This window comes from Odocoileus virginianus, chromosome 4 (genome assembly GCF_023699985.2).
Source record: "Odocoileus virginianus isolate 20LAN1187 ecotype Illinois chromosome 4, Ovbor_1.2, whole genome shotgun sequence".
NCBI classification, from domain to species: Eukaryota; Metazoa; Chordata; class Mammalia; order Artiodactyla; family Cervidae; genus Odocoileus; species Odocoileus virginianus.
The window spans coordinates 35,517,420-35,544,519 of record NC_069677.1 but is presented as its reverse complement, the minus strand read 5'-3'; the positions used below and the strand labels follow the sequence as shown (position 1 = coordinate 35,544,519).

At 37.6% G+C, this 27,100-nt stretch overlaps 1 protein-coding gene across 4 annotated transcripts in view; it reads right to left on the bottom strand.

Annotated features, from left to right (window-relative positions):
- Positions 1-27,100, bottom strand: part of SPATA16 (spermatogenesis associated 16) — a 237,896-nt gene that overhangs the window by 115,903 nt on the left and 94,893 nt on the right. For all 4 annotated transcript variants that reach the window (XM_070465891.1, XM_070465890.1, XM_070465892.1 and 1 more), the window contains exon 4: positions 16,684-16,773. In XM_070465891.1, coding sequence (XP_070321992.1) covers positions 16,684-16,773 — 90 coding nt within the window. The remainder of the gene's footprint in view (positions 1-16,683; positions 16,774-27,100) is intronic.

Sequence of the window (27,100 nt, the reverse complement as noted above, 5' to 3'; positions counted from 1 at the left end):
ATTCTGAAGGCTGCCTTTTCACCTTGTTTATAGTTTCCTTCATTGTGCAAAAGCTTTTAATTAGGTCCCATTTATTTGTTTTTATCTTCATTACTCTGGGAGGTGGGTCATAGAGGATCTTGCTGTGATTTATGTCAAAGAGTGTTCTGATTATGTTTTCCTCTAAGAGTTTTATAGTTTCTGGTCTTATATTTAGATTTTTAATCCATTTTGAGTTTATTTTTGTGTATGGTATTAGAAAGTGTTCTAGTTTCATTCTTTTACACACACGGTTGACCAATTTTGCCAGTACCACTTGTTAAAGAGATTGTCTTTTCTCTATTGTATATTTGTCTCCTTTGTCAAAGATAAGGTGTCCATAGGTGCATGGATTTATCACTGGGCTTTCTATTTTGTTCCATTGATCTATATTTCTGTTTTTGTGCTAGTACCATACTTTCTTGATGACTTTAGTTTTGTAGTATAGTCTGGAGTCAGGCAGGTTGATTCCTCCAGTTCACTCCTTCTTTCTCAAGGTTGCTGTGACTATTCAAGGTTTTTTGTGTTACCATACAAATTGTGAAATTATTTGTTCTAGTTCTGTGACAGATACCATTGGTAGCTTGATAGGGATTGTGTTGAATCTATAGATTGCTTTGGGTGGTATACTCATTTCACTATATTGAGTCTTCCCATCCACGAACATGGTATATTTCCCCATCTATTTGTGTCATCTTTGTTTTCTTTCATCACTGTTTTATAGTTTCATAGTTCTCTGTATAGAGGTTTTTTGTTTATTTAGGTAAATTAATTCCTAAGTATTTTATTCTTTTTGATGCAATAGTGAATGGGATTGTTTCCTTAATTTCTCTTTCTGTTTTTTCATTGTGAGTGTATAGTAATGCAAGGGATTTCTGTGTATTAATTTTATATCCTGCAACTTTACTATATTGATTAGGTCTAGTAATTTTCAGTGATATATTTAGGGTTTTCTATGTAGAGGATCATGTCATCTGCAAACCGTGAGAGTTTTACGTCTTCTTTTCCAATCTGAATTCCTTTTATTTCTTTTTCTTCTCTAATTGCTCTGGCTAGGACTTCCAAAACTATGTTGGAATTGATCTATGCATTTCCTGTTTTTGCCTGTTGGATCTCTTCATTTCTGATAAAAAGGTGTTAAAATCACCAACCACAATGGTAGGTTCATCTATTTTTCCTTGCATTTCTATATTTTTTGTTTCATATATTTTGATCCTCTGTTGCTAGGCACATACAGTACCTACACTAAAGATTGTCATATATTTTTGAAGTGTTGATTCATTTAGCAATATGTAGTGCTCTTCAAGATATTAAGAAGAGGTGGCAAGGATACACAGAAGAACTGTACAAAAAAGATCTTCATGACCCAGATAATCACAATGGTGTGATCACTCACCTAGAGCCAGAAATCCTGGAATGTGAAGTCAAGTGGGCCTTAGGAAGCATCACTATGAACAAAGCTAGTGGATGTGATGCAATTCCAGTTGAGCTACTTCAAATCCTGAAAGATGATGCTGTGAAAGTGCTGCACTCAATATGCCAGCAAATTTGGAAAACTCAGCAGTGGCCACAGGACTGGAAAAGGTGTTTGCATTCCAATCCCAAAGAAAGGCAATCCCAAAGAATGCTCAAACTACCAAACAATTGCACTCATCTCACACGCTAGAAAAGTAATGCTCAAAATTCTCCAAGCCAGGCTTCAGCAATACATGAACCGTGAACTTCCAGATGTTCAAGCTGGTTTTGGAAAAGGCAGGCGAACAAGAGATCAAATTGCCAACATCCACTGGATCATAGGAAAAAGCAAGAAAGTTACAGAAAAACATCTACTTCTGCTTTATTGAATATGCCAAAGCCTTTGACTGTGTGGGTCACAATAAACTGTGGAAAATTCTGAAAGAGATGGGAATACCAGACCACCTGACCTGCCTCTTGAGAAACCTGTATGCAGGTCAGGAAGCAACAGTAAGAACTGGACATGGAACAACAGACTGGTTCCAAATAGGAAAAGGAGTATGTCAAGGCTGTATATTGTCACCCTGCTTATTTAACTTATATGCAGAGAACATCATGAGAAATGCTGGGCTGGATGAAGCACAAGCTGGAATCAAGATTGCTGGGAGAAATATCAATAACCTCAGATATGCAGATGACACCACCCTTATGGCAGAAAGCCAAGAAGAACTAAAGAGCCTCTTGATGAAAGTGAAAGGGGAGAGTGAAAAAGTTGGCTTAAAGCTCAACATTCAGAAAACTAAGATCATGGCATTGGGTCCCATCACTTCATGGCAAATGGATGGGGAAACAGTGGAAACAGTGTCAGACTTTGTTTTTGTGCTCCAACATCACTGCAGATGGTAATTGCTTCCATGAAATTAAAAGATGCTTACTCCTTGGAAGGAAAGTTATGACCAACCTAGACAGCACATTAGAAAGCAGAGACATTACTTTGCCAACAAAGGTCCATCTAGTCAAGGCTTTGGTTTTCCAGTAGTCATGTATGGATGTGAGAGTTGGACTATAAAGAAAGCTGAATGCCAAAGAATTGATGCTTTTGAACTGTGGTGTTGAAGAAGACTCTTGAGAGTCCCTTGGACTACAAGCAGATCCAACCAGTCTGTCCTAAAGGAAATCAGTCCTGAATATTCATTGGAAGCACTCATGTTGAAGCTGAAACTCCAATACTTTGGCCACCTGATGGGAAGAGCTGACTCATTTGAAAAGACCCTGATGCTGGGAAGGATTGAAGGCAGGAGGAGAAGGGGACGGCAGAGTATAAGATGTGGTTGGATGGCATCATCGACTCAAGGGACATGAGTTTGGGTAAACTCTGGGAGTTGGTGATGGACAGGGAGGCCTGGCGTGCTGCAGTCCATGGGGTTGCAGAGTCGGACATTACTGAGCAACTGAACTGAACTGAGGGCTTTCAACATTGAGCCTCCAGAAATTTATCAGTTACAGTTCAGATTTTCCTATCCCAGCATTGGTTTTCATGGAGGATTCTGCTCAGAGATTTCATCTCCAGTAACTTGTGATTCTCTTTGTCTGTCTCTCCTATTTTGGGACAGCAGGTTTGGTTTGTGGTTAATATTTACTGGTTTAGTAACTGTATTTTAACAAGACATGTGCATGGTGGGTAGGAGACATAGTTTGAGGTCTAAGAATAGTGAAGACCGAATAGAAGACTACCTGCATAATGATTTCCTTATGAAATAATATGTTCAATGAAAGAACTAGAAGAAACTCTTACAGAGCAAAATAGTGAAACTTCATGCCAGTCTTGACATTGAATCCTGGTGGAGCACAGGGAAAATTTACGTCTTCTTTGGGAATTCCTAACCAGAAATTAACACTATCCTGGTTTGGAATTCAAATTCACTCTTTGTAAAATTTTTGTGGAAGAGTAAAAGGTCAACAAGAGATAAAACATTCTTGAAAAAGAATAAGTGGGGGAAGTTTTCTTTGCTATATATCAAAATATATTATAAATCCATTCTATGTTGGATAGTGTGGTTTTAGCAATGTAGCAGACAAATAGATGAAATAGAAATCAGACCTGAAATCAACATATTCATATGTGTACTGATCTAGACAGAACCAACACTGAAGATCAATAGCAATAGGATTTAGTAGGATAATGTCAAGATAATTTTACTATCCATTGAGGGAAAAATATGATGATAGATTCCTGCCTTACACCATACATAAAAATTGATTATTCTTGAGTGAAAACTTTAAAGGCAAAGAGAACATAAAAAATTTTTGAAGACAATATAGGAGGCAATCTCAATGAGTTTAGAATAGAAGAAAATTTCTTATAGGGCAAATCATAAAGATATTTTACACATTTGACTACACTAAAACTAATTAAGTCCTTAGGCTTATTTTTTTAAATAAAAAAATACCATGAAGAGAATGATTATATAGGCCATAAGTTGGAAGAAATTACTTGCAACAAAAATTATTAGTACCTAGAATATATAAAAAGGCCATAAATTAAATGGTAAAAAGACAATTCAATAAGAAATGAGCAAAAGATAAATGCACATATCACTGATGAGAAAACAGGATTGACCAATAAATATTAAAAATACACAGGTTCATTAGTAATAACAATAAAAGAAGAAAATGTAAATCACAATGCAATGCCATTTTAAACTTGTCCAAATATGAAAAAACCTGGCAATACCAAGTAAGTTTTTTTGTGTGTGCAGGAATAGGCATTTGATGATAAGATTAAACTCTAATTTCAAATTTGCTACTGATCAGTGGTATGATCTTTGACAAGTCATTCAAGCTCTAGCTTGCATTTCTTCACCTACAAAATGCAGAATATAATTTCTTTGCAGAGTTGAAAGAAACAAAGATGATGCAGGACAAGTATCTGACTTGTCAGACTTTGACAATTCTGGCAAAGAACAGGGGTTCATAGATGATGGCTGCTAAAATTGAGATAAATTGGGGTAATGGGAGAATAGTATGATGTTTATACCAAAGTTTCACCCAACAGAATTAATTCAGAGTGAAGGTATTAGAATTTTAAACCTCATCTTCAAAGTTTGTAACAACAATAGCAGCAGCAGCAATAATTCATTGAGGACTTACTATGTGCCAGGCACTGAGTTTAATGTTTTATATTCATTATTTTATTTAATCCTTATGCTTACTTTGTAAGGTAATATTATTATCTTCATTTTATCATTGAGGAAATTGAAATTCAAAGAGCTTACTTAATTTACTTACCCAGGGTCACACATAGCCCAGGGAGTGGAACATAGTTTTTCCTGGCTTGACTATATTTTCTAGTGTAGATAATTTGTCTTTAGCAGGCAGAAACAAAATCAGAACTTTTGACTTATAAGTAGTTTTCACAATTAGTGGCATCAAACTTAAACTGTGTGCAAAATAATATGATGAACCATGCCAGTATTTACCAAAAAGGAAAAATAAAAGTGAAGAATTTTGGTTGGAGTTTCCAGCAGTGTTAGGATTTCTAGCTTAAATCTTTTGTCAAGTGACTGCTATTTTTGACAGAATTGTGGAAAGGAAAAAAAATAGGGAGAATGGGCATAGAAACCAGATGACCTGAACACTTTTCTTTCTCTGTGTAATTTGAAATTATACCTGACAACCTCAGAAACCTCCACATTGTAATTTGCTTTGGGAATAATTGAAATATTACTCAGGCAGAAACAGGAAGCTTGAATTCACAGTATATTCATACACATACACAATTTTTTAAAAAGTCAGAGTCTTGCCTCTCTTAAGTCCTTAACGCAGCCATAATCTTGTCCTTCAACCTGTATGTTAACAGTGGTTTTCAAAAACACAGATGTGCCGACTCTCGGAGTGAGATGGGGTCTTGGGGTGCCAACTTGTCTCTTGTAGTGCAGTATTTCAGCTAAAGGATTGCACAACAAATTCTGGTTTCAATGTTGAGAAACTCACTGTCTTAGAAGGAGCTTCATCTATCTTCTAAGAGCTATACTTGTTAATAAAAACAGAAATGATGATGATACTTCATTTTTTATTGAGAGGTTATGATGTGCCAAGCACTGTGCTAAGTACAAAATAAAACTGTCTCATTTATCCTCCTAATAACCTCTGTGACACAGATACTACTATTATCTCCAATTTACAGATTGAAAACATAGGAGTTTTGATCCATTTATCATAATTGTAACATGTACAGACTTTAAAACTCTAGTTTACTTGACAACACTTAGATATTAGAAAACAGCACAGAACTCTGAGTTCAACTGCAGCTCCTTTGGATTAAACCTGTAAATTTTTAATCCTGTTGTAGAAAATAGGGAATTGGGTGGATGTCTGATTGAAGGGAAGAGGCGAGAGAAGAGATTTTTATTTCTTCACATTTTAAGCATGACTACCCTAGGGCCTTTCTGCATTCCCTCTTATGCTGTCTTCACTGCTCCACTCACTTATTTTTAAAGATGCAGGGTTGGATCTATGGCAAAGAAAAGAAAACTTTCTTTGTACTCTGTACTACATACTTTCTAGACCAATATTTGCAGATTGTGCATTCAGTCCACGAACTGTGCATTTTAAAATTAGTTTAGAAATGTTTAAAGATAATGCAAATGTGTAGCATATCATTCAAAAAAGAAAAGGGACAGAAATAATTATCATTATAAACATCAGCAAGATGGAGAATTCACAAAGTCAATCAATGTTTGTTTTTCCCTAATGGATTTTCAGAAGTTGTTTTTAACAGCCTGAGTTAATTTTTTTTCTATATTGATATAAGATTATGTACCCTTGAAATAATTTACTTATAATTTGGATCATGTCCAAAACTTTTCTTAAGGCAACAGAATTGCTTTTTAAGCCACCTGATGTCATTACAGCCTTATATTTAGTGTTTTTATTATAAAATTAGACATTTATAAATCTGCAATTTTAAATCCTTAAGACATAATAAATGGCTAGGACTTGAAGCTGTAGTATGTTTTAAGTTTTCTTTTTCCTTGAAATAACAAACACTACACCTTACATACATAAAAATTGGGTGGGCTATAGTCTTAGATATTTAGCCTAAGTCCTGTGAAATGACTAAATATCTCTTTAATAATCTCAGTTTTAGAAATCACACCTAAGCAACACTTTTACAATGCTTAGGGTTCATGCGGTTTGTCATATGTAGGGAAGAGGAAAGTCAATTTAGTGGTGGAATGATCATGCCTAACTGTATGTTACGTATGACTGACTAATGCCAGACCACACTCAAGCTGTTCTCGCAGTGGTGAACTGCCTCCTGTAAAGAGAAAGAAAGCCCTTCAGGCAGACAGCCAATTTAAGAATAAAAATCAGCCTGTAGTCTTCATTTAATCTATTTGTGGGCATAAATGAGAACTCACTGTAACCAAAAAACCCTGTGATATATTTTTAGCATCTTGCCTGGTGAATGAATGGATTTTACACTTCCAACTGAATCAGAACTGTTAAAATAAGCTCCCAGCACTGCTATCGTCTCTTCAGAATTGCTTGTCTTGAGTCTACCTGTCAGTATATTCTCCTCCTTTGCAAGATACATAATAATCTCATTTAAAATCATAGAGTCCCATGACACCAAAAAAGCTGACACAGTTTCTTCCTGCTTGCTGTTGTAATACTACTCCCAAGTGATTATCTACAGCAACACCACTGTTTTATGTCATCAGATTTCTAAATAAACACTTCAGTTTCTTTTTAGATCACTCTTTTCTTTTGACAGATTGTGATTTATATTAGTATATGCATTATTTCCAATTTCCAGTATTATCAACTTCATAAGAAAACAACCGCCACAAAATCAAAACCCCAAATCCTCTAGTGGGTCTCAAGAAGCTTACCTACTGCCACCTCTCCCAACCTCTACTATTTGAATTGTCAGTGAGAGTAGCTATGAATTAATGCATCTTAAAATTTTATGTCTTGATTTGGCTTAACAGTAACATACTGCTTGGCAAAGGAACAACCTTGGAACATCCTGATATTCATACAGAGCCCAGACCTTAAGTGTTTATACTAATTCAAACATTGGTACTCTAATATGTTATACCTTAGGCATAGCTGACAATTCATTTCCAAAAGATTCTGTGTTTTAAGAAATTTAGTGTTTGAGATTTTCATTTATATTCACCCATAGAGCAGATTTTCTGAAAATTCAAATATTCAAATTTGTCTCAGAGTTTCAAAAATAAAACAAAAGCAGATGAAATCCATTGATCGGTTAAATCAATGGCAGTTACCAAGGAGAGTCAAAGTCTTACAGAAGAAATGAGATGCTTTGAGAATGGCTTACTGAGACACGAGGATGCACAGAAGGAAGGGACTTTTTTTTCCAGAAAAAGTATTGTTGTTTTAGTTGCTAAACTGTGTCCAGAATAAGATAAGTGCAATAAAACAAGAAAAAAGGTGAATGCAGATAAGGAAGATAAAAATGGCTGGTAGCCAAAATGGTTAAATAGGAGTGAACTGAAAGACATTATCAGAGGTTAAGCAAGAGAGAGGCAAAGCTGAGAATTAGCTGTGAAAGAGAAAATTCATAGTGTATCAATAAACAGACTGATATAACTTGCTGGCATCTCACCAATTTGTTTTAGTTAGTCCTGAAAGGCATATGTATTAAACAATAGCTCTGAAATCTAATGTGTCATTTAGTACAGTGTTTTAAGAGCAAAGATGAAAAAATTTAGAGCACATATTATGTTATTTAATCTGTTTCTCATAATATTACATGTGTTGTTACATCGCTAAGTCATGTCCAACTCTTTGTGACCCGATGGACTGAAGCATGCCAGGCTCCTCTGTCCTTCACTATCTCCTGGAGTTTGCTCAAATTCATGTCCATTGAGTCAGTGATGCTCTCTAACCATCTCATCCTCTATCTCCCTCTTCCCCTTTAGCTTTTCAGTCTTTCCCAGCATTGGGGTCTTTTCCAATGAGTTGGCTCTTCCCATCAAGTGGCCAAAGTATTGGAGTTTCAGCTTTCACATCAGCCTTTCCAATGAATATTCAGCATTAATTTCCTCCAGGATTAACTGACTTGATCTCCTTGTATTCCAGGGGACTATCAAGAGTCGTCTTCAGCACCACAGTTCAAAAGCTCAGTTCTTCAATGCTCAGCCTTCTTTATGATTTCTCACATCTGTATATGACTACTGGAAAAACCATAACTTTGATTGTATGGACCTTTGTTGGCAAAGTAATGTCTCTGCTTTTTAATACGCTGTCTAGGTTTGTCGTAGTTTCTCTTCCTAGGAGAAAGCGTGTTTTAATTTCATGGCAGCAGTCATCGTCTGCACTGATCTTGGGACCCAAGGAAGTAACATGGCACTAAATAATATTTCAAAATATACAGCAAGCCAGATTTGTTGTAGATTATAAGTAAACTAAAGCTGTTGAACTCTCTAAGATAACATCTTTTTTCTAACAGTGGACTGCTGTTTAACATAGTCAAACAATGGACTAAAATCTTACCCCACTGGCCTTGCACAAAATTTGGTATGGGACAGAGTCCTTATGCTGGTAGAAGGAAGCTCAGCCTTTATTGCTGAGAAATTAAACTCTAGTATCCATTTAGAGCTGGAGAGAGGACTTGATCTGGGCTTTAAATCTGATGGTATGGCCCACAGTCTTCTCTGGGCTCCTGATCAATTCATCAGATGATGAGGTTGTCAGATGACTAATTTGTTAAATTTATAAATATGCTTATTTATTAAAATGGCTTATTTATTTTATTTTTTTGAAAACAAAGTCTTTTTTAAACTCTGTATCCTGGTTCATATTTTTTAAAAAATTTATTGGGGTATAATTGATTTATGATGTTGTGTTAGTTTCAGGTATACAGCAAAGGCAATCTGTTATACAGATACCCACACATTTTCAGATTGTTTTCCTATATAGGCCATTACAGGGTATTGAGTAGAGTTCCCTGTGCTATACAGTAGGTCCTTATTAGGTATCTATTTTATATGCAGTAGTGTATATAGGTCAATCCCTAGCTTCCAGTTTATTCCCACCCTCTTACCCTGCAGTAATCATAAATTTATTTTCTACATCTTTAATTCTGTTTTGTTTTGGTAGATAAGTTCATTTATAGACTTTTTTTTAAAGATTCCACATATAAATGATATCATTTGATATCCTAAGACAGTTTAACTTTTTAGAAAATTTATAAAAATCCTATAGGAGCCAGGTCTCCAGAGTTCTGGGGCCTATGATTTCTTTCTGTTCTTCAGTCTCCCCTCTGTGAAATACACAGCCCAGATTGTGCTGTGCTGCCCATTGTCCATTTCCCCTATTTTGGCTTTTTCTAGCTTCAGGAGGTAAAGTAAAAAGCTGTTAAAATCACCTCATTAAATACAAGTTGTTGTAAATGCTATAAATACTTATCACACAGGCAAATTTGGTCACCCTTCAGAAACTGGGGAATGAATCCTAAAAATGATAAAATGTTTTAAAAAATGACTTTCAAAGTAGAAAGAAATTAGTTTAAATTATTAAACTTCCAAATTAAAATTTCAGTTATGTTACTTAGAATAAATAGTCATAGAGTATTCAAGAATGGTAGAGTAATAATCATACACACAAGAGCATATTTTTAAGAACCAATCATTCTATAACCTTAGTTTTTGAAGGACTGAAAATTTTCAAAAATTAAAAAGGGTTGCTAAGTGTATTCATTAGGACTATATACATAAAAAATGTATTCATATTAATTAGTCAATAAGATTATTTCTTAGAGTAAGGTTTTAGTAAACTTTAAATTTGGTGAATTCTGCAAATTGGTCACTTGACCAATTGATTCTTCAGTGAATTGCATTTTCATGAATGGGATTACTTAAACTTTCTTAAGATGACACTGTGTTCGAAAAGCTAGTAATAACTTCCAACATTCAAAACTCAAGAAATTTGTTGGAAAGCTCTGAAATATTATACTTTTTCTTAGAGACTCAAAAATCTGCAACATTTGATTGTTGTAGCCTGTGTTTCTATATAGCAACATTAACTGGACTTGAATAAGTTTACTCCTTTCAGAAGGGCCAGTGGTAGGGTGACTGTGTGGCCAGTGTGCTCTTGACAGTCCTGATTTATGCCTGTTTCCCTGGGATAATTCTTAAAAGTGCCCACTTTCACTATCACAGTGTTCAGTCTGAAAGATGAATTGTATGGTGACTCTAGCTAGTGAGCGCCAGTGTTATGTATTTTATACAACATTCTTTTATCTTATATTGGTCCCCTTCACACATCATCTGCATGGGCTTTGTAAGCATTTGAATGTATTATTCCTGCTCTAGTCTCCCCTGATCTAATTCATGTATGAGGAAACACACATTTCGTTCTTCCTTAGTGATGGACAGAGAGACTTTGTTGTGTTTTTCTCTCTTACTGTTACCTTGTTTGCTGCCCCTTACACAACATGGTCTTCAACATTCTGTGCAATGTCATCTGTTTTCTGCCCCATGAATCTTCATTATAGGAGACATGATTCTATCATATGACTTTACTACTAAGCACACACTCTTGTATCTCTTTTTCAACCAGGGTTGTGCCAACCATTTCATGTAATATTGCCTTACTGATGAAGCTAAGTGGTTATTAACCACAAACTCAAAAACTAGCTAATTTGATTTGTAAACCCCAGATTTGGTTTGTGCCAAGTGCTATGCTAGTTGATGAATATACAGAGATGTACTAATTGATATTATCAAAAGTCATTAGTTCTCTTCATAAAATAGTCAGTCTTGACTTTTGTTTGCTTTTTTACATCTCTATATGTAGTTTCTCATCTTATCTTTCTTAGGAAGGTAAGTCAAATTGTGTGTGTGTGTGTGTGTGTGTGTGTGTGGAGAAGGGACAAATTTCAGCAAGGACATTCTGCTTCAACACAAACTTTTATAGGCACAGAAACAGAAATGTTAAAGGGCTAAGCTGCTGACTATTTCAACTAGGCCTCACAGATTTACTGTTTCTTGGGTCATTACAGTAATCTCAATTTAGATTTATGGTATAAAAATGTGATTGCATCAATTTAACTGGTGTCAGGTATCTTCTTTGGCTATGTGATGCGAAGAGCCAATTCATTGGAAAAGATCCTGATGCTGGGAAAGATTGAGGGCAAGAGGAGAAGGGGCTGACAAAGGATGAGATGGTTGGATGGCATCATCGATTCAATGGACGTGAGTCTAATCTAAATCTGGGAGTTAGTGAAGGACAGGGAAGCCGGGAGTCTTGCAGTCCATAGGGTCCCAAAGAGTCAGAACAACTGAGCAACTGAAAAACACCAAGGTGTCATTTTGAGGGTGACTAGCATTCCTGCAGAACCTAAATCAAAAATAAATATCCTTATTTTTATTCTGCTTTCTACCATTTATAAATGCTAGCTCTTTCTTCTGGTAGGATTTTTCTGAAAAGATATTGACCAATAAAATAAAAGGACCCTCCCATTGTCATAAAGCTGACTGATAGCCTCTATTCAGTTACATTTCCTATAGGCTGTCTGATTGAGAATCTGAGGTTTTATGAAACTGTCTTAGAATTCTTTTTTGGCCTATTCATTAGGAATTCCTTCCTGAGTAGAGCTGGTTAGGCTTTAGCTCAGTTCAGTTCAGTTCAGTCGCTCAGTTGTATCCAACTCTTTGCGACCCCATGGACTGCACTATGCCAGGCTTCCCTATCCATCATCATCTCTCGGAGCTTACTCAAACTCATGTCCATTGAGTTGGTGATGCCATCCAACCATCTCATCCTCTGTCATCCCCTTCTCCTCCCTCCTTCAATCATTCCAAGCATCAGGGTCTTTTCCAATGAGTCAGTTCTTTGCATCAGGTGGCCACGTATTGGAGTTTCAGCTTCAGCATCAGTCCTTCCAGTGAATATTCAGGACTGATTTCCTTAAGGATGGACTGGTTGGAGCTGCTTGCTGTCCACGGGACTCTCAAGAGTCTTCTCCAACACCACAGTTCAAAAGCATCAATTCTTAAGCACTCCTTTATCTTTATAATCCAACTCTCACATCCATACATGACTATTGGAAAAATCATAGCTTTGACTAGAAGGACCTTTGTTGGCAAAGTAATATCTCTGCTTTTTAATATGCTATCTAGGTTGGCCATAGCTTTTCTTCCAAGGAGCAAGCATCTTTTAATTTCATGGCTGCAATCACCATCTGCAGTGATTTTGAAGCCCCCAAAATAAAGTCTGACACTGTTTCCATTGTTTCCCCATCTATTTGCCATGAAGTGATGGGACCAGATGCCATGATCTTAGTTTTCTGAATGTTGAGCTTTAAGCCAACTTTTTCACTTTCCTCTTTCACTTTCATCAAGAGGCTCTTTAGTTCCTCTTCACTCTCTGCCATAAGGGTGGTATCATCTGCATATCTGAGGTTATTGATATTTCTCCTGGCAATTTTAATTCCAGCTTGTGCTTCATCCAGTCCAGCATTTTTCATGATGTACTCTGCATATAAGTTAAATAAGCAGGGTGACAATATACAGCCTTGACGTACTCCTTTCCTGATTTGGAACCAGTCTATTGTTCCATGTACAGTTCTAACTGTTACTTCTTGACCTGTACACAGATTTCTCAATAGGCAGGTCAGGTGGTCTGATATTCCCATCTCCTTCAGAATTTTCCACAGTTTGTTGTGACCCACATAGTCAAAGGCTTTGGCACAGTCAATAAAGCAGAAGCAGATGTTTTTCTGGAACTCTCTCACTTTTTTCTATGATCCAGCAGATGCTGGCAATTTGATCTCTGGTTCCTCTGACTTTTCTAAAACCAGCTTGAACATCTGGAAGTTCACAGTTCGTGTACCATTGAAGCCTGGCTTGCTTTTGGGGATTTTGAGCATTACTTTACTAGCATGTGAGATGAGTGCAATTGTGTGGTAGTTTGGACATCCTTTGGCATTGCTTTTCTTTGGGATTGGAATGCAAACTGACCTTTTCCAGTCCTGTGGCCACTGCTGAGTTTTCCAAATTTGCTGGCATACTGAGTGCAGCACTTTCACAGCATCATCTTTTAGGATTTGAGATAGCTCAACTCAAATTCCATCACCTCCACTAGTTTTGTTCATAGTGATGTTTCCTAAGGCCTACTTGACTTTGCATTCCAGAATATCTGGCTCCAGGTGAGTGATAACACCATCGTGATTATCTGGGTCATGAAGATCTTTTTTGTACAGTTCTTCTGTGTATTCTTGCCACTTCTTCTTAATATCTTCTGCTTCTGTTAGGTCCATAACCACTTCTGTCCTTTATTGTGCCCATCTTTGCATGAAATGTTCCCTTGATAGCTCTAATTTTCTTGAAGAGAGCTCTAGTCTTTCCCATTCTATTGTCTTCCTCTATTTCTTTGCATTGATCTCTGAGGAAGGCTTTCGTATCTCTCCTTGCTATTTTTTGGAACTCTGCATTCAAATGGGTATATTTTTCCTTTTCTAATTTGTATTTTGCTTCTCTTCTTTTCACAGCTACTTGTAAGGCCTCCTCAGACAACCATTTTGCCTTTCTTTTTCTTATGGATGATCTTGATCACTGCCTCCTGTACAACATCAGGAACCTCCATCCATAGTTCTTCAGGCACTCTGTATCAGATCTAATCCCTTGAATCTATTTGTCAGTTCCACTGTATAATCATAAGGTATTTGATTTAGGTCATACCTGAATGGTTAGGCTTAGAAAATCTTAAATAGTCCATTTCCTAGGGACTAGTTATAAATACACTATTTTGGACCAGATGGGAGATGACCTACTTGACTGGGGATCATGGTTTTAAACTTACTATGTTACATGGTGATGGCATTCTTTTGTATTTGCTTGGTGCCTTTCAACCTCAGAAGCATGCCTACTTGGCTCCTTAGAGAAAATACCTTGATGTGTGGGCTTTTCAATGGGTTCTCATATAATGTGTTTGTAAGAGGCCTGAATCAAAACTACCTAAGTATCCAAGCAATTAATTGATAAGTATGAATGTTTAATATATAGATTTGTATTTATTGTTTTACACTAGAAATCAAATAGTTAAGAGACACTAAGATATTCATGTTTTTGGGTCATATTATTCTTTCCCTAGAGGGGAAAAGAGGATGACCAATACTCTATATTGAGGACTATAACTGCCAAGGAAACCAAGAGGAAAAATATTTGAATCTGAAAGTAATTGTATCTGCTTCTCTGTTGGAAAGTCCATACCAGGATAGCCAACAGTTATTAGGAAACTTCTCAAGGAGTATTGTCAAGTTAGACATCAAATGATATGAAACAGATGCACTTATTAGACTGCAGGGATATACATGTCAAGGGAAATGGATGTTTCATGCCAATACTGCATGTAGGTACTGACAAATTCCTAATTTTCAAGTTCTCATTGTTTATTCATTTGTTTTAGAAACCATAAAGAATTTTTATCACCAGTGTAACTCGAATGGTTAGGTTTGACACAATTAAGTTATAGTCAGTGATCTACTGATGTCTGGCTCTCCCCCAAACTCCAAAATCATGGATTTGAAGCATTTGCCAACTTACATAGTATACATTCTCCCAGCAACGCTAATTTATTTTACAGTAAACAACTGGCTCTCCTAATGTTCCTGAATATTTAACAGTGGGCTCTCCAGAGTCTGTACAAGTTAACCTAAGTGTATTACTAGCAGTTTTAACTAGTTGCAATCTAGTTTTGAAGTTGCATCTAGCTTTCTCCTGTTACTTTTTGATTAGATTCAGAAAAGACATTAACAAACTACCTCTTAAAGAAAATTATTTACAGATAACTGTACTGTATCTGTTTATGCTGAACTGATTAGCTTTGTTTGTAGTTAATGACTTTTACGATGTGTTAGACAGAAGGAAGCTTACTATCATCTCTTAAATATCCTTTCATTCACATAGTATGTGTGGGCATAAAATAAGCCACGGGGGTAACTCAGTAAACAAAAAGTAGGAAGAAGTTGTCTGTGGGTAATGTAAGACAAAACATTTAGGAAACGAGTATAAGGAAAAATAGAATGTATAAATGAGATTGATAGAGACATATTTTGAATTTTAAAGGAGGACATTACCACATAGATAAATAGATAGTGTGGCTTATCTATTGTGGTTGACTGTGAATATTGTGATTAATTCAGTCTTCCATGTCCATCATTTAATTGAGTTCAAGTAATACCTAGGACTGTCTTATAGAATGCATGCCAAACTCATAGTATCAATTTTATGAAATCATTTTATTACTATTTTTATTATTTATTTATTTAAATTTCTTAAACTTTTCATTTTCTAAGAAAGTATTGTTTATAAATGTTATAGAGACAGTAGCCGCCAGCAACATAGATTCCCCATTGCTGTTACTCTGGATTTCTCCCTAGGAGTTATATGTTTGGAGTGTATGTAGAAACCACTCACACTTTATTGATAAAATCCTTGAATGGTAAATTGGCTGGGTAAGAAACAATAGATACCTATGCATTAGTAGATGAAGAAATTTCTTTGAGAGAATTTACCAAAGGGAAGGGCAGCCTAATAGGATGATCTTGACTCAGGAATAAAAAGCCTTTATTGCCACAGGTACAAAGGAATTCTCAGCGTAGCATGGAGGCTGTTACACAAGTCTTGTAATTCTTTGCCATAAGTCTAGGTTCTGGGGATGAGAATATCAGGAGCTACTTCACCAGGTTTTTATGAAACGTATTCCAGGTCCAAGAGAGAATACTTTAGGACACCTCTTAAAACGCTTGGTGTTATAACTTAGACCATCTTTTCTAGAAATGGGCTGCTGAGATCCTTTTCATGTGGTTGGGTTTTATTTCCAGAATTCAAGAAAGAGATAGTCATAAAATTGTGTCATTACAACTAGGATCAGGAACGTACTTGAGAGCAAGAGGTCAAGTTCATTTCTAATCTCCCCTGGAAGTTTTCCCATCATTATCAGTGACCTCATGGCTGGAAAGTTTGAATTTTACCAAGAGCTATAAACACAGAGTGGCTTTAATTAAAGAAAAAGATAGTCAATATTTGTTGGTTTGACGTTTATAAGACAATAATTCTGGTAAAATCATATTCCATGAGAGAAATGGAAAGTTCTATTACGCTATTACCAGAAGCTGAGAATAAAATTAATTTAACTTGAAATAAATCTTCACAAAAGTTATAATAAACATACCGGGCAGCTTCTGAATATCTCTCCAGACATCTAAACACTGTTGCCTGACGAAGATGATTTCGGAAATAGGCAGGGTTTAAAACAATGCTCCTGAAAAGATAAAAGAAATGCAAATGTTATTAAGCTCTTAAAAATCAATTTCCAGAAGTGTATAGGAATGAAATAACAGTCATCCAATTTTACATACATTTATTTTCAAAGATACAAGGAAATGGATCATTTTTTTCTTCCTGTAATTGTCAGTTAAGACAAATAAACAAGCATTATTGAAAATTGAGTTTGCATGATAAAAGCAATTTTATTTATCACACTGGCTAACTTTTATAGCTATAACAATGATAAAGAATTTGAATCCAACTTTTATTACATATAAGACATGGTGTTATTTTATTTGTCACATGTTAATAAACTAGGCAAAAATCTCAGATTGTGGTATATCTACCCATGATGAAGAAGGAGATTGTTAGCTGCTGGATATCAGTTAAAGAGAGGAACTGGAATTTAGGTGACTTGCTCGTTTGCAATCCATGTTGGGTCCTGTGTCTTCTCCCGTGGACACTTGTAGTGAAATGGATGGAACACTGTACCATTGGCTAAGGATTCTGGTCCTCACCTTGCCACTTTTGGTAAGGCCCTTGTTTACTTTGGGTTTACATTTTCTTTTGGTGAAATTTCAAGGCTTGGTTTTGGATAAGATTATCTATCCTCACTTGCTGACTCTTCCATTATGTCACAGAGTTCTGGAGTCACAATCCAAGCTCAGATGAGAAGATGATCACTCCACATCTTCCTTCTTTCCCTAGAGATAAACTGGTAGCTCTTCTTCTCCCTTGCTTCACTGAGAGCCAGGCACTGCTCAAGGCTTTTGATATAATGAGGTGAGCTAGACACATGAAGAGCACAACTCATCACCAAATAAGGAGAGATCCATTAGTGAAAGTTTGAGGGATAGCTTATATCAGAATGTGTTGTGTTTATGGATGTAAGATACATAATGTTACAGAACCAACACAGGATTATTAAGCAGCTTTTTTGTGTGTGTGCCTGCTTTTACAAGTTGATGAGAATCACTTGGAATTAGTCCATTAATAAAGGAGTGATTCTTAATCTTCTTTTTTTTTTTTTTTCTGAGAGTTTCACAAAGCTTTTCGAGAATTAAAGCTGTGAACTTCTGTCCATAAAAATGCCCATAAACATGGTTGCCTAAATTCAGGGAATTCATGTGATCCTTTAAGGCTATTCATGAGCTCCAGATTGAGAAAAACATGCAGAGAAGAATAATCCCATCACTTCATGGCAAATAGATGGGGAAACAGTGGAAATAGTGGCTGACTTTATTTCAGGGGGCTCCAAAATCACTGTGGATGGTGATTGCAGCCATGAAATTAAAAGATGCTTACTCATTCTAAGGAAAGTTATGACCAACCTAGACAGCATATTGAAAAGCAGAGCCATTACTTTGTCAACAAAGGTCCATCTAGTTAAGGCTATGGTTTTTCCAGTAGTCATGTATGGATGTGAGAGTTGGACTATAAAGAAAGCTGAGGGCTGAAGAATTGATGCTTTTGAACTGTGGTGTTGGAGAAGATCCTTGAGAGTCCCTTGGACTGCAAGGAGATCCAACCAGTCCATCCTAAAGGAAATTGGTCCTGAGTGTTCATTGGAAGGACTGATGTTGAAGCTGAAACTCCAATATTTTGGCCACTTCTGATGCGAAGAGTTGACTCATTTGAAAAGACCCTGATGTTGGGAAAGATTGAAGGCAGGAGGAGAAGGGGATGACAGAGGATGAGATGGTTAGATGGCATCACTGACTCAATGGATATGGGTTTGGGTGGACTCCGGGAGTTGGTGATGGGCAGGGAGGCCTGGTGCGCTGCAGTTCATGGGTTGGCAAAGAGTCAGACACAGCTGAGTGACTGAACTGAACTGAAGAATAATCCCATTCCCAGAAACATTGCTTATGGAAAGAATAAAATAAAAAAGCTGCATGTATCTGACCCACATAGAGTCATAGGACTATATGATGATGAGGTGAATTGATTGACTAGTTTAGCTCACTTTAAACACACAAGTGAATAGAATCCAGAGAGGCTAATGGACCCCTCTAAAATTGTTTATAGTTGGTTGCAATGCTGCTTCAAGTTTATTATTATGTTTCTCATCTCTAGCCTTCGTAAGTTATCTTATTGCTTCTCTGTGATGATTTCTGAATTAAAGAAGCCTGGGTTAGTAAAGTTTTACTACATTCTATGACTAGAAATTTGTACAAATAAATACATTAATCCCACAAACACACAGACCATTTGCTTTAGTGATTTCTGATTAAACTATTGGAAATTTAAAGCCTATTCCATGAGTTTATTCCACATCAACACTGAATTTTTAATATCTAGTACTAATACTTTATATTAATTCAAAAAAAAATGTTAGTGAAATATGTTTGTAAATTTTATCCCTGTAGGGGTAATCTTGTAAAATTAGGTCAGAGTAAGAAGTGCTCTGCCTAGGGGCCTAGGTCTTCCAACTCTGACCAGAAACTTTTCTTTCACAACATGGCTAATTCTTTCCTCTTACTCAGTAATCTTTATTCACTTAAGCATTTTTAGTAAATATCTGTAAATGTGATGAGACAAAATCCTTATGAATGAACATATTTTTTTCCTTTGTTATCTTTTTGCCCATGACAAAGTGTTTTGGTTTTGCTGAGCTATTCTTCAAGAATCTTGCTTTGCCAGATGTGTTCTTTTCATGAAAATGGGTTAGACTGGAGAGAAGCACGGAGTGTGGTCGAGAGGAGGAGTAGTGATGAGAGAAGGGTTTAGTAAAATATAGGGCTACAGAAGGGGAGGAGTCATTGAAATGATCTTGGAAGAGATTTTCGTGGGTAGTGAGATAAACACTGTTACAGTGTAATTTTTTAAAAGAATAGGTTTCTTTAAAAATTGCTTATAATTACAAGTCCTTTTTATGGTGTTGAAGACATACAGTTGAGGACATGAGTTTGGAAGTCACTGTTGCTAAATTGGACTCAGTTCACTTCAGTTGCTCAGTCATGTCCGACTCTCTGCGACCCCATGAATTGCAGCATGCCAGGCCTCCCTGTCCATCACCAACTCCTGGAGTTTACTCAAACTCATGCTCATCAAGTTGGTGATACCATCCAGCCATCTCACCCTCTGTTGTCCCCTTCTCCTGCTGCCAATCCCTCCCAGCATCAGGGTCTTTTCCAATGAGTCAACTCTTCCCATGAGGTGGCCAAAGTACTCGAGTTTCAGCTTCAGCATCAGTACTTCCAATGAACACCCAGGACTGATCTCCTTTAGGATGGACTGGTTGGATCTCCTTGCAGTCCAAAAGAGTCTTCTCCAACATCACAGTTCAAAAGCATCAATTTTTTGGTGCTCAGCGTTCTTCACAGTACAACTCTCACATCCATACATGACCACTGGAAAAACCATAGCCTTGACCAGATGGACCTTTGTTGGCAATGTAATGTCTCTGCTTTTTAATATGCTATCTAGCTTGGTCATAACTTTCCTTCCAAATAGTAAGCGTCTTTTAATTTCATGGCTGCAATCACCATCTGCAGTGATTTTGGAGCCCCCAAAAATAGTCTGACACTGTTTCCACTGTCTCCCCATCTACCTCCCATGAGGTGATGGGACCAGATGCCATGATCTTAGTTTTCTGAATGTTAAGCTTAAAGCTAACTTTTTCACTCTCCTCTTTCACTTTCATCAAGAGGCTTTTTAGTTCCTCTTCACTCTCTGCCATAAGGGTGGTGTCATCTGCGTATATGAGGTTATTGATATTTCTCCCGGCAATCTTGATTCCACCTTGGGCTTCCTACAGCCCAGCATTTCTCATGATGTACTCTGCATATAAGTTAAATAAGCAGGGTGACAATATGCAGCCTTGACGTACTCCTTTTCTTATTTGGAACCAGTCTGTTGTTCCATGTCCAGTTCTAACTGTTGCTTCCTGACCTGCATACAGGTTTCTCAAGAGGCAGGTCAGGTGGTCTGGTATTCCCATCTCTTCAAGAATTTTCCACAGTTTATTGTGATCCACACAGTCAAAGGTTTTGGCATAGTCAATAAAAAGGAAATAGATGTTTTTCTGGAATCTCTTGCTTTCTTGATGATCCATATTGGCGATTTGATCTCTGGTTTCTCTGCCTTTTCTAAACCCAGCTTGAACATCTGGAAGTTCATGGTTCACGTATTGCTGAAGCCTGGCTTGGAGAATTTTGAGCATTACTTTACTAGCATATGAGATGAGTGCAATTGTGCGGTAGTTTGAGCATTCTTTGGGATTGCCTTTCCTTGGGATTGGAATGAAAACTGACCTTTTCTAGTCCTGTGGCCACTGCTGAGTTTTCCAAATTTGCTGGCATATTGAGTGAAGCACTTTCACAGCATCATCTTTCAGGATTTGAAATAGCTCAACTGGAATTCCATCACATCCACTAGCTTTGTTCATAGTGATGCTTTCTAAGGTCCATTTGACTTCACATTCCAGGATGTCTGGCTCTAGGTGAGTGATCACACCATTGTGTTTATCTGGGTCATGAAGATCTTTTTTGTACAGTTCTTCTGTGTATTCTTGCCACTCCTTCTTAGTATATCTGCTTTTGTTAGGTCCATACCATTTCTGTCCTTTATTGAACCCATCTTTGCCTGAAATGTTCCCTTGATAACTCTAATTTTCTTGAAGAGATCTGTAGTCTTTCCCATTCTGTTGTTTTCCTCCATTTCTTTGCATTGATCACTGAGGAAGGCTTTCTTATCTCTCCTGGATATTCTTGGGAACTCTGCATTCAAATGGGAATATCTTTCCTTTTCTCCTTTGCTTTTCACTTCTCGTCTTTTCTCAGTCATTTGTAAGGCCGCCTCAGACAACCATTTTGCCTTTTTGCATTTCTTTTCCATGAGGATGGTCTTGATCCCTGTCTCCTGTACAATGTCACGAACCTCCATCCATAGTTCATCAGGCTCTCTGTCTATCAGATCTAGTCCCTTAAATCTATTTCTCCCTTCCACTGTATAGTCATAAGGGATTTGATTTAGGTCATACCTGAATGGTCTAGTGGTTTTCCCTACTTTCTTCAGTTTAAGTCTGAATTTGGCAATAAGGAGTTCATGATCTGAGCCACAGTCAGCTCCCGGTCTTGTTTTTGCTGACTGTATAGAGCTTCTCCATCTTTGGCTGCAAAGAAGCAGGGGCGGTAGCTGAGAGGAGCAACCCACTCCCAAGGAGTGGCTGCTGCGGGTTGCAGGAGGGCTGAGAGGAACTACTCCACGTTCAAAGTCAGGAAGGGCGGCTGTGAGAAGATACCCCTCATCCAAGGTAAGGAGCAGAGGCTGCACTTTGCTGGAGCAGCCATGAAGAGATACCCCACGTCCAAGTTAAGAGAAACCCAAGTAAGGCGGTAGGTGTTGCCAGAGGGCATCAGAGGGCAGACACACTAAACCATAATCACAGAAAACTAGCCAATCTGATCACAGGACCACAGTTGTGTCTAACTCAATGAAACTAAGCCATGCTGTGCAGGGCCACCCAAGACGGTAGGGTCATGGTGGAGAGGTCTGACAGAATGTGGTCCACTGGAGAAGGGGATGGCAAACCACTTCAGTATTCTTGCCTTGAGAACCCCATGAACAGTATGAGAAGGCAAAAAGATAAGATACTGAAAGAGGAACTCCCCAGGTCGGTGGGTGCCCAATATGTTAATGGAGATCAATGGAGAAATAACTCCAGAAAGAATGAAGGGATGGAGCCAAGGCAAAAACAATACCCAGTTATGGATGGGACTGGTGATAGAAGCAAGGTCTGATGCTGTAAAGAGCAATATTTCATACAAACCTAGAATGTTAGATCCATGAATCAAGGCAAATTGGAAGTGGTCAAACAGGAGAAGGCAAGAGTAAATGTCAACATTCTAGGAATCAGTGAATTAAAATGGACTGGGTTGGGTGACTTTAACTCAGATGACCATTATATCTACTACTGTGGGCAGGAATCCCTTAGAAGAAATGGAGTAGCCATCATGGTCAACAAAAGAGTCCAAAATGCAGTACTTGGATGCAATCTCAAAAATGACAGAATGATCTCTGTTCGTTTCCAAGGCAAACCATTCAATATCACGGTAATCCAAGCCTATGCCCCAACCAGTAACGCTGAAGAAGCTGAAGCTGAATGGTTCTATGAAGACCTATAAGACCTTTTAGAACTAGCACCCAAAAAAGATGTACTTTTCATTATAGGGGACTGGAATGCAAAAGTATGAAGTCAAGAAACACCTGGAGTAATAGGCAAATTTGGCCTTGGAGTACGGAATGAAGCAGGGCAAAGGCTAATAGAGTTTTGCCAAGAGAATGCACTGTTCATAGCAAACACCCTCTTCCAAAAACACAAGAGAAGACTCTACACATGGACATCACCAGATGGTCAACACCGAAATCAGATTGGTTATATTCTTTGCAGCCAAAGATGGAGAAGCTCTATATAGTCAGCTAAACTGGACTAGGTTCTTCTAAACTGTAACAACATCCTACACTGAGCCATGTGAATCATTGCTTCATAAGAGGGACCAACAAGTCTAGGACCTAGTCTACCCTGAAGGTGAAGGTACTTAGAAAAGGAAGTTTAGAAATTTGGGATGAGATATGATTTGGCCATTTATTAGTTTTGGCTTCTTTTTAATTATTGCAGCATTCACTGTGTGCTTATGATATGCACTGTTAGATATTTGGCAAGGAAATGCTAGTGGTGATTGTAAAGCCTACTTTTTACATTTTATTGATTTATTTGATGCTTTCCATAATGACATGGCCTTTTAAAGATGTATTTTATGTTGTGTATAACTTGCAGAGGAAATATTGGTTTATCTTTTAAAAAGTTCTTAATCATTCATCATTTGATGCCATTTGAGGACCTATGGGAGGCTGTCTATGACTGAAATGGACAATCTGACTGGGACTGTAATGAAAATAAGTCAACTCTACAACTATAATCAGAGAGAGATCTTTATGCTGATTGGCTTGATTTTAAAAGAGAGGAAATAGCTATGATTTAGTTATGTTGACAGGGATTGTGGTAAAAATAAGAATCGTGTTATAATGGCTAAGTTATGGAAGTCACTGAATTTTTGTTGGAGGAATGAACACAGTGTTAGTAATGAGAGAGTCAATTCCTAGGCAGGTTAATAATAAGTCCAGGGGTCCCCAAGGAGGTGAGAGGGGTCTGGAATTCTCAAGGAGGAGGAAAGGACAAACATCTTTGTTTTTGTCTACATTCCTCAATCTTAGTCATACAAAACATTTTTCTTAAGCCCTGAACCAATGATTACACACCAAACAACACAGTTTAAATTCTGTACTAAGGATTATGTAACAACAATTTATCCTGCTTGAGGACTGTTTCTCCTTCCTGAAAACCTCCTGGCTAATCCTGTTATCTTTTTTGCCTTTTCATACTGTTCATGGGATTCTCAATGCAAGAATACTGAAGTGGTTTGCCATTCCCTTCTCCAGTGGACCACATTTTGTTGGAACTCTCCACCATGACCCTACATGGCATGGCTCATAGTTTCATTGAGTTAGACAAGGCTGCGGTCCATGTGATTAGACTGGTTAGTTTTCTGTGAACTGTGGTTTTCAGACTGTCTGCCCTCTGATGGAGAAGGATAAGAGGCTTATGGAAGCTTCCTGATGGGATAGACTGACTGAGGGGGAAACTGGGTCTTGTTCTGATGGGTGGGGCCATGCTCAGTAAATCTTAAATCCAATTTTCTGTTGATGGGTGCAGCTGTGTTCCCTCCCTGCTGGGGCCAAACTGTGGTGGAGGTAATGAAGGTCTATAAGACCTTCTAGGACTAAACCCACAAAAAATTTCCTTTTCATTATAGGGAACTGGAATGCAAAAGTAGGAGGTCAAGAAACACCTGGAGTAACAGGCAAATTTGGTCTTGGAGTACAGAATGAAACAGGGCAAAGGCTAATAGAATTTTGCCAAGAGAGCATACTGTTCATAGAAAACACCCTCTTCCAACAACACAAGAGAAGACTTTACACATGGACACACCAGATGGCCAACAGCAAAATCAGATTGACTATATTTTTTGCAGCCAAAGGGGGAGAAGCTCTATACAGTCACAAAAACAATACCAGGAGCTGACTGTGGCTCAGATCATGAACTCCTTATTGCCAAATTCAGACTGAAATTGAAGAAAGTAGGGAAAGCACTAGGCCATTCAGGTATGACCTAAATCAAATCAGTGATCAGTGCAAAGAAATAGAGGAAAATGATAGAATGGGAAAGAATAGAGATCTCTTCAAGATAATGAGAAATACCAACATTTCGTGCAAAGATGGGGACAATAAAGGACAGAAATGTTATGGAACTAACAGAAGCAGATATACTAAGAAGGAGTGGCAAGAATACACAGAAGAACTGTACAAAAAAGATCTTCATGACCCAGATAAACACAATGGTGTTATCATTCACCTAGAGCCAGACATCCTGGAATGTGAAGTCAAATGGGCTTTAGGAGGCATCACTACAAAGTTAGTGGAGGTGATGGAATTCCAGTTGAGCTATTTCAAATCCTGAAAGATGATGCTGTGAAAGTGCTTCACTCAATATGCCAGCAAATTTGGAAAACTCAGCAGTGGCCACAGGACTGGAAAAGGTCAGTTTTCATTCCAATCCCAAAGAAAGGCAATCCCAAAGAATGCTCAAACTACTGCACAATGGCACTCATCTCACACGCTAGTAAAGTAATGCTCAAAATTCTCCAAGCCAGGCTTCAGCAGTACATGAACGGTGAACTTCCAGATGTTCAAGCTGGATTGAGAAAAGGCAGAGGAACCAGAGATCAAATTGCCAACATCCGTTGACTCATCAAAAAAGCAAGAGAGTTCCAGAAAAACATCTATTTCTTCACTGACTATGCCACAGCCTTTGACTGTGTGGATCACAATAAACTGTGGAAAATTCTTTAAGAGATGGGAATACCAGACCACTGACCTGCCTCTTGAGAAATCTGTATGCAGGTCAGGAAGCAACAGTTAGAACTGTACATGAAACAACAGACTGGTTCCAAATTGGAAAAGGAGTATGTCAAGGCTGTATATTGTCACCCTGCTTATTTAACTCACATGCAGAGTACACCATGAGAAATGCTGGGTTGGATGAAGCACAAGCTGGAATCAAGATTGCCAGGAGAAATATCAATAACCTCAGCTATGCAGATGACACCACCCTTATGGCAGAAAGTGAAGAAGAACTAAAGAGCCTCTTGATGAAAGTGAAAGAGGAGAGTGAAAAAGCTGGCTTAAAGCTCAACATTCAGAAAACTAAGATAATGGCATCTGGTCCCATCACTTCATGGCAAATAGCTGGGGAAACACTGGCAGACTTTATTTTCTTGGGCTCCAAAATCACTGCAGATGGTTTCTGCAGCCATGAAATTAAAAGATGCTTACCCCTTCTAAGGAAAGTTATGACCAACATAGACAGCATATTAAAAAGCAGACATTACTTTGCCAACAAAGGTCCATCTAGTCAAAGCTATGGTTTTTCCAGTCATCATGTATGGATGTAAGAGTTAGACTATAAAGAAAGCTGAGTGCCAAAGAATTGATGCTTTTGAACTGTGGTGTTGGAGAAGACTCTTGAGAATCCCTTGGACTGCAAGGAAATCCAACCAGTTCATCCTAAAGGAGTTCAATCCTGAGTGTTCATTGGAAGGACTGATGTTGAAGTTGAAACTCCAAATCTTTGGTCACCTCATAGGAAGAGCTTTCTCATTTGAAAAGACCCTGATGCTGGGAAAGATTGAAGGCAGGATGAGAAGGGGACGACAGAGTATGAAATGGTTGGATGGCATCATTGACTCGATGGACATGAGTTTGAATAAACTCTGGGAGTTGGTGCTGGACAGGGAGGCCTGGAGTGCTGCAGTCCATGGGGTCACAAAGAATTGGACACAACTCAGCGACTGAACTGAACTGAAGAAGAACAGACATTTTTATACTGTTGTCTTCCTATCCAGGAACATGACAGTCTCTTCATTCAAATATTCTTTTATGTCTTCCAGTAATTTTTAACCTTCGTTTTACCTTTTTGTAAAATAGAGGTTTTACAGATTTCTTTTTAATTCTAAAGTTTAAAAATTATAGATGAGGATTATACATGATAGTATATGTGTATATATGTATATATATGTGTGTTATACACACATAACTACTCAAAGTATGATCAGCAGCACTTTAAAGCTCATTGGAAATGTGAAATCTTGATTCCAAATGTACTGAATCTGCATTTCAGCAAGATTCTCAGGTGATTTATATGCACATTAAAGTTTGAGAAACACCACAGGTATGCATGATAAGAATGGGATTTTTTTTCT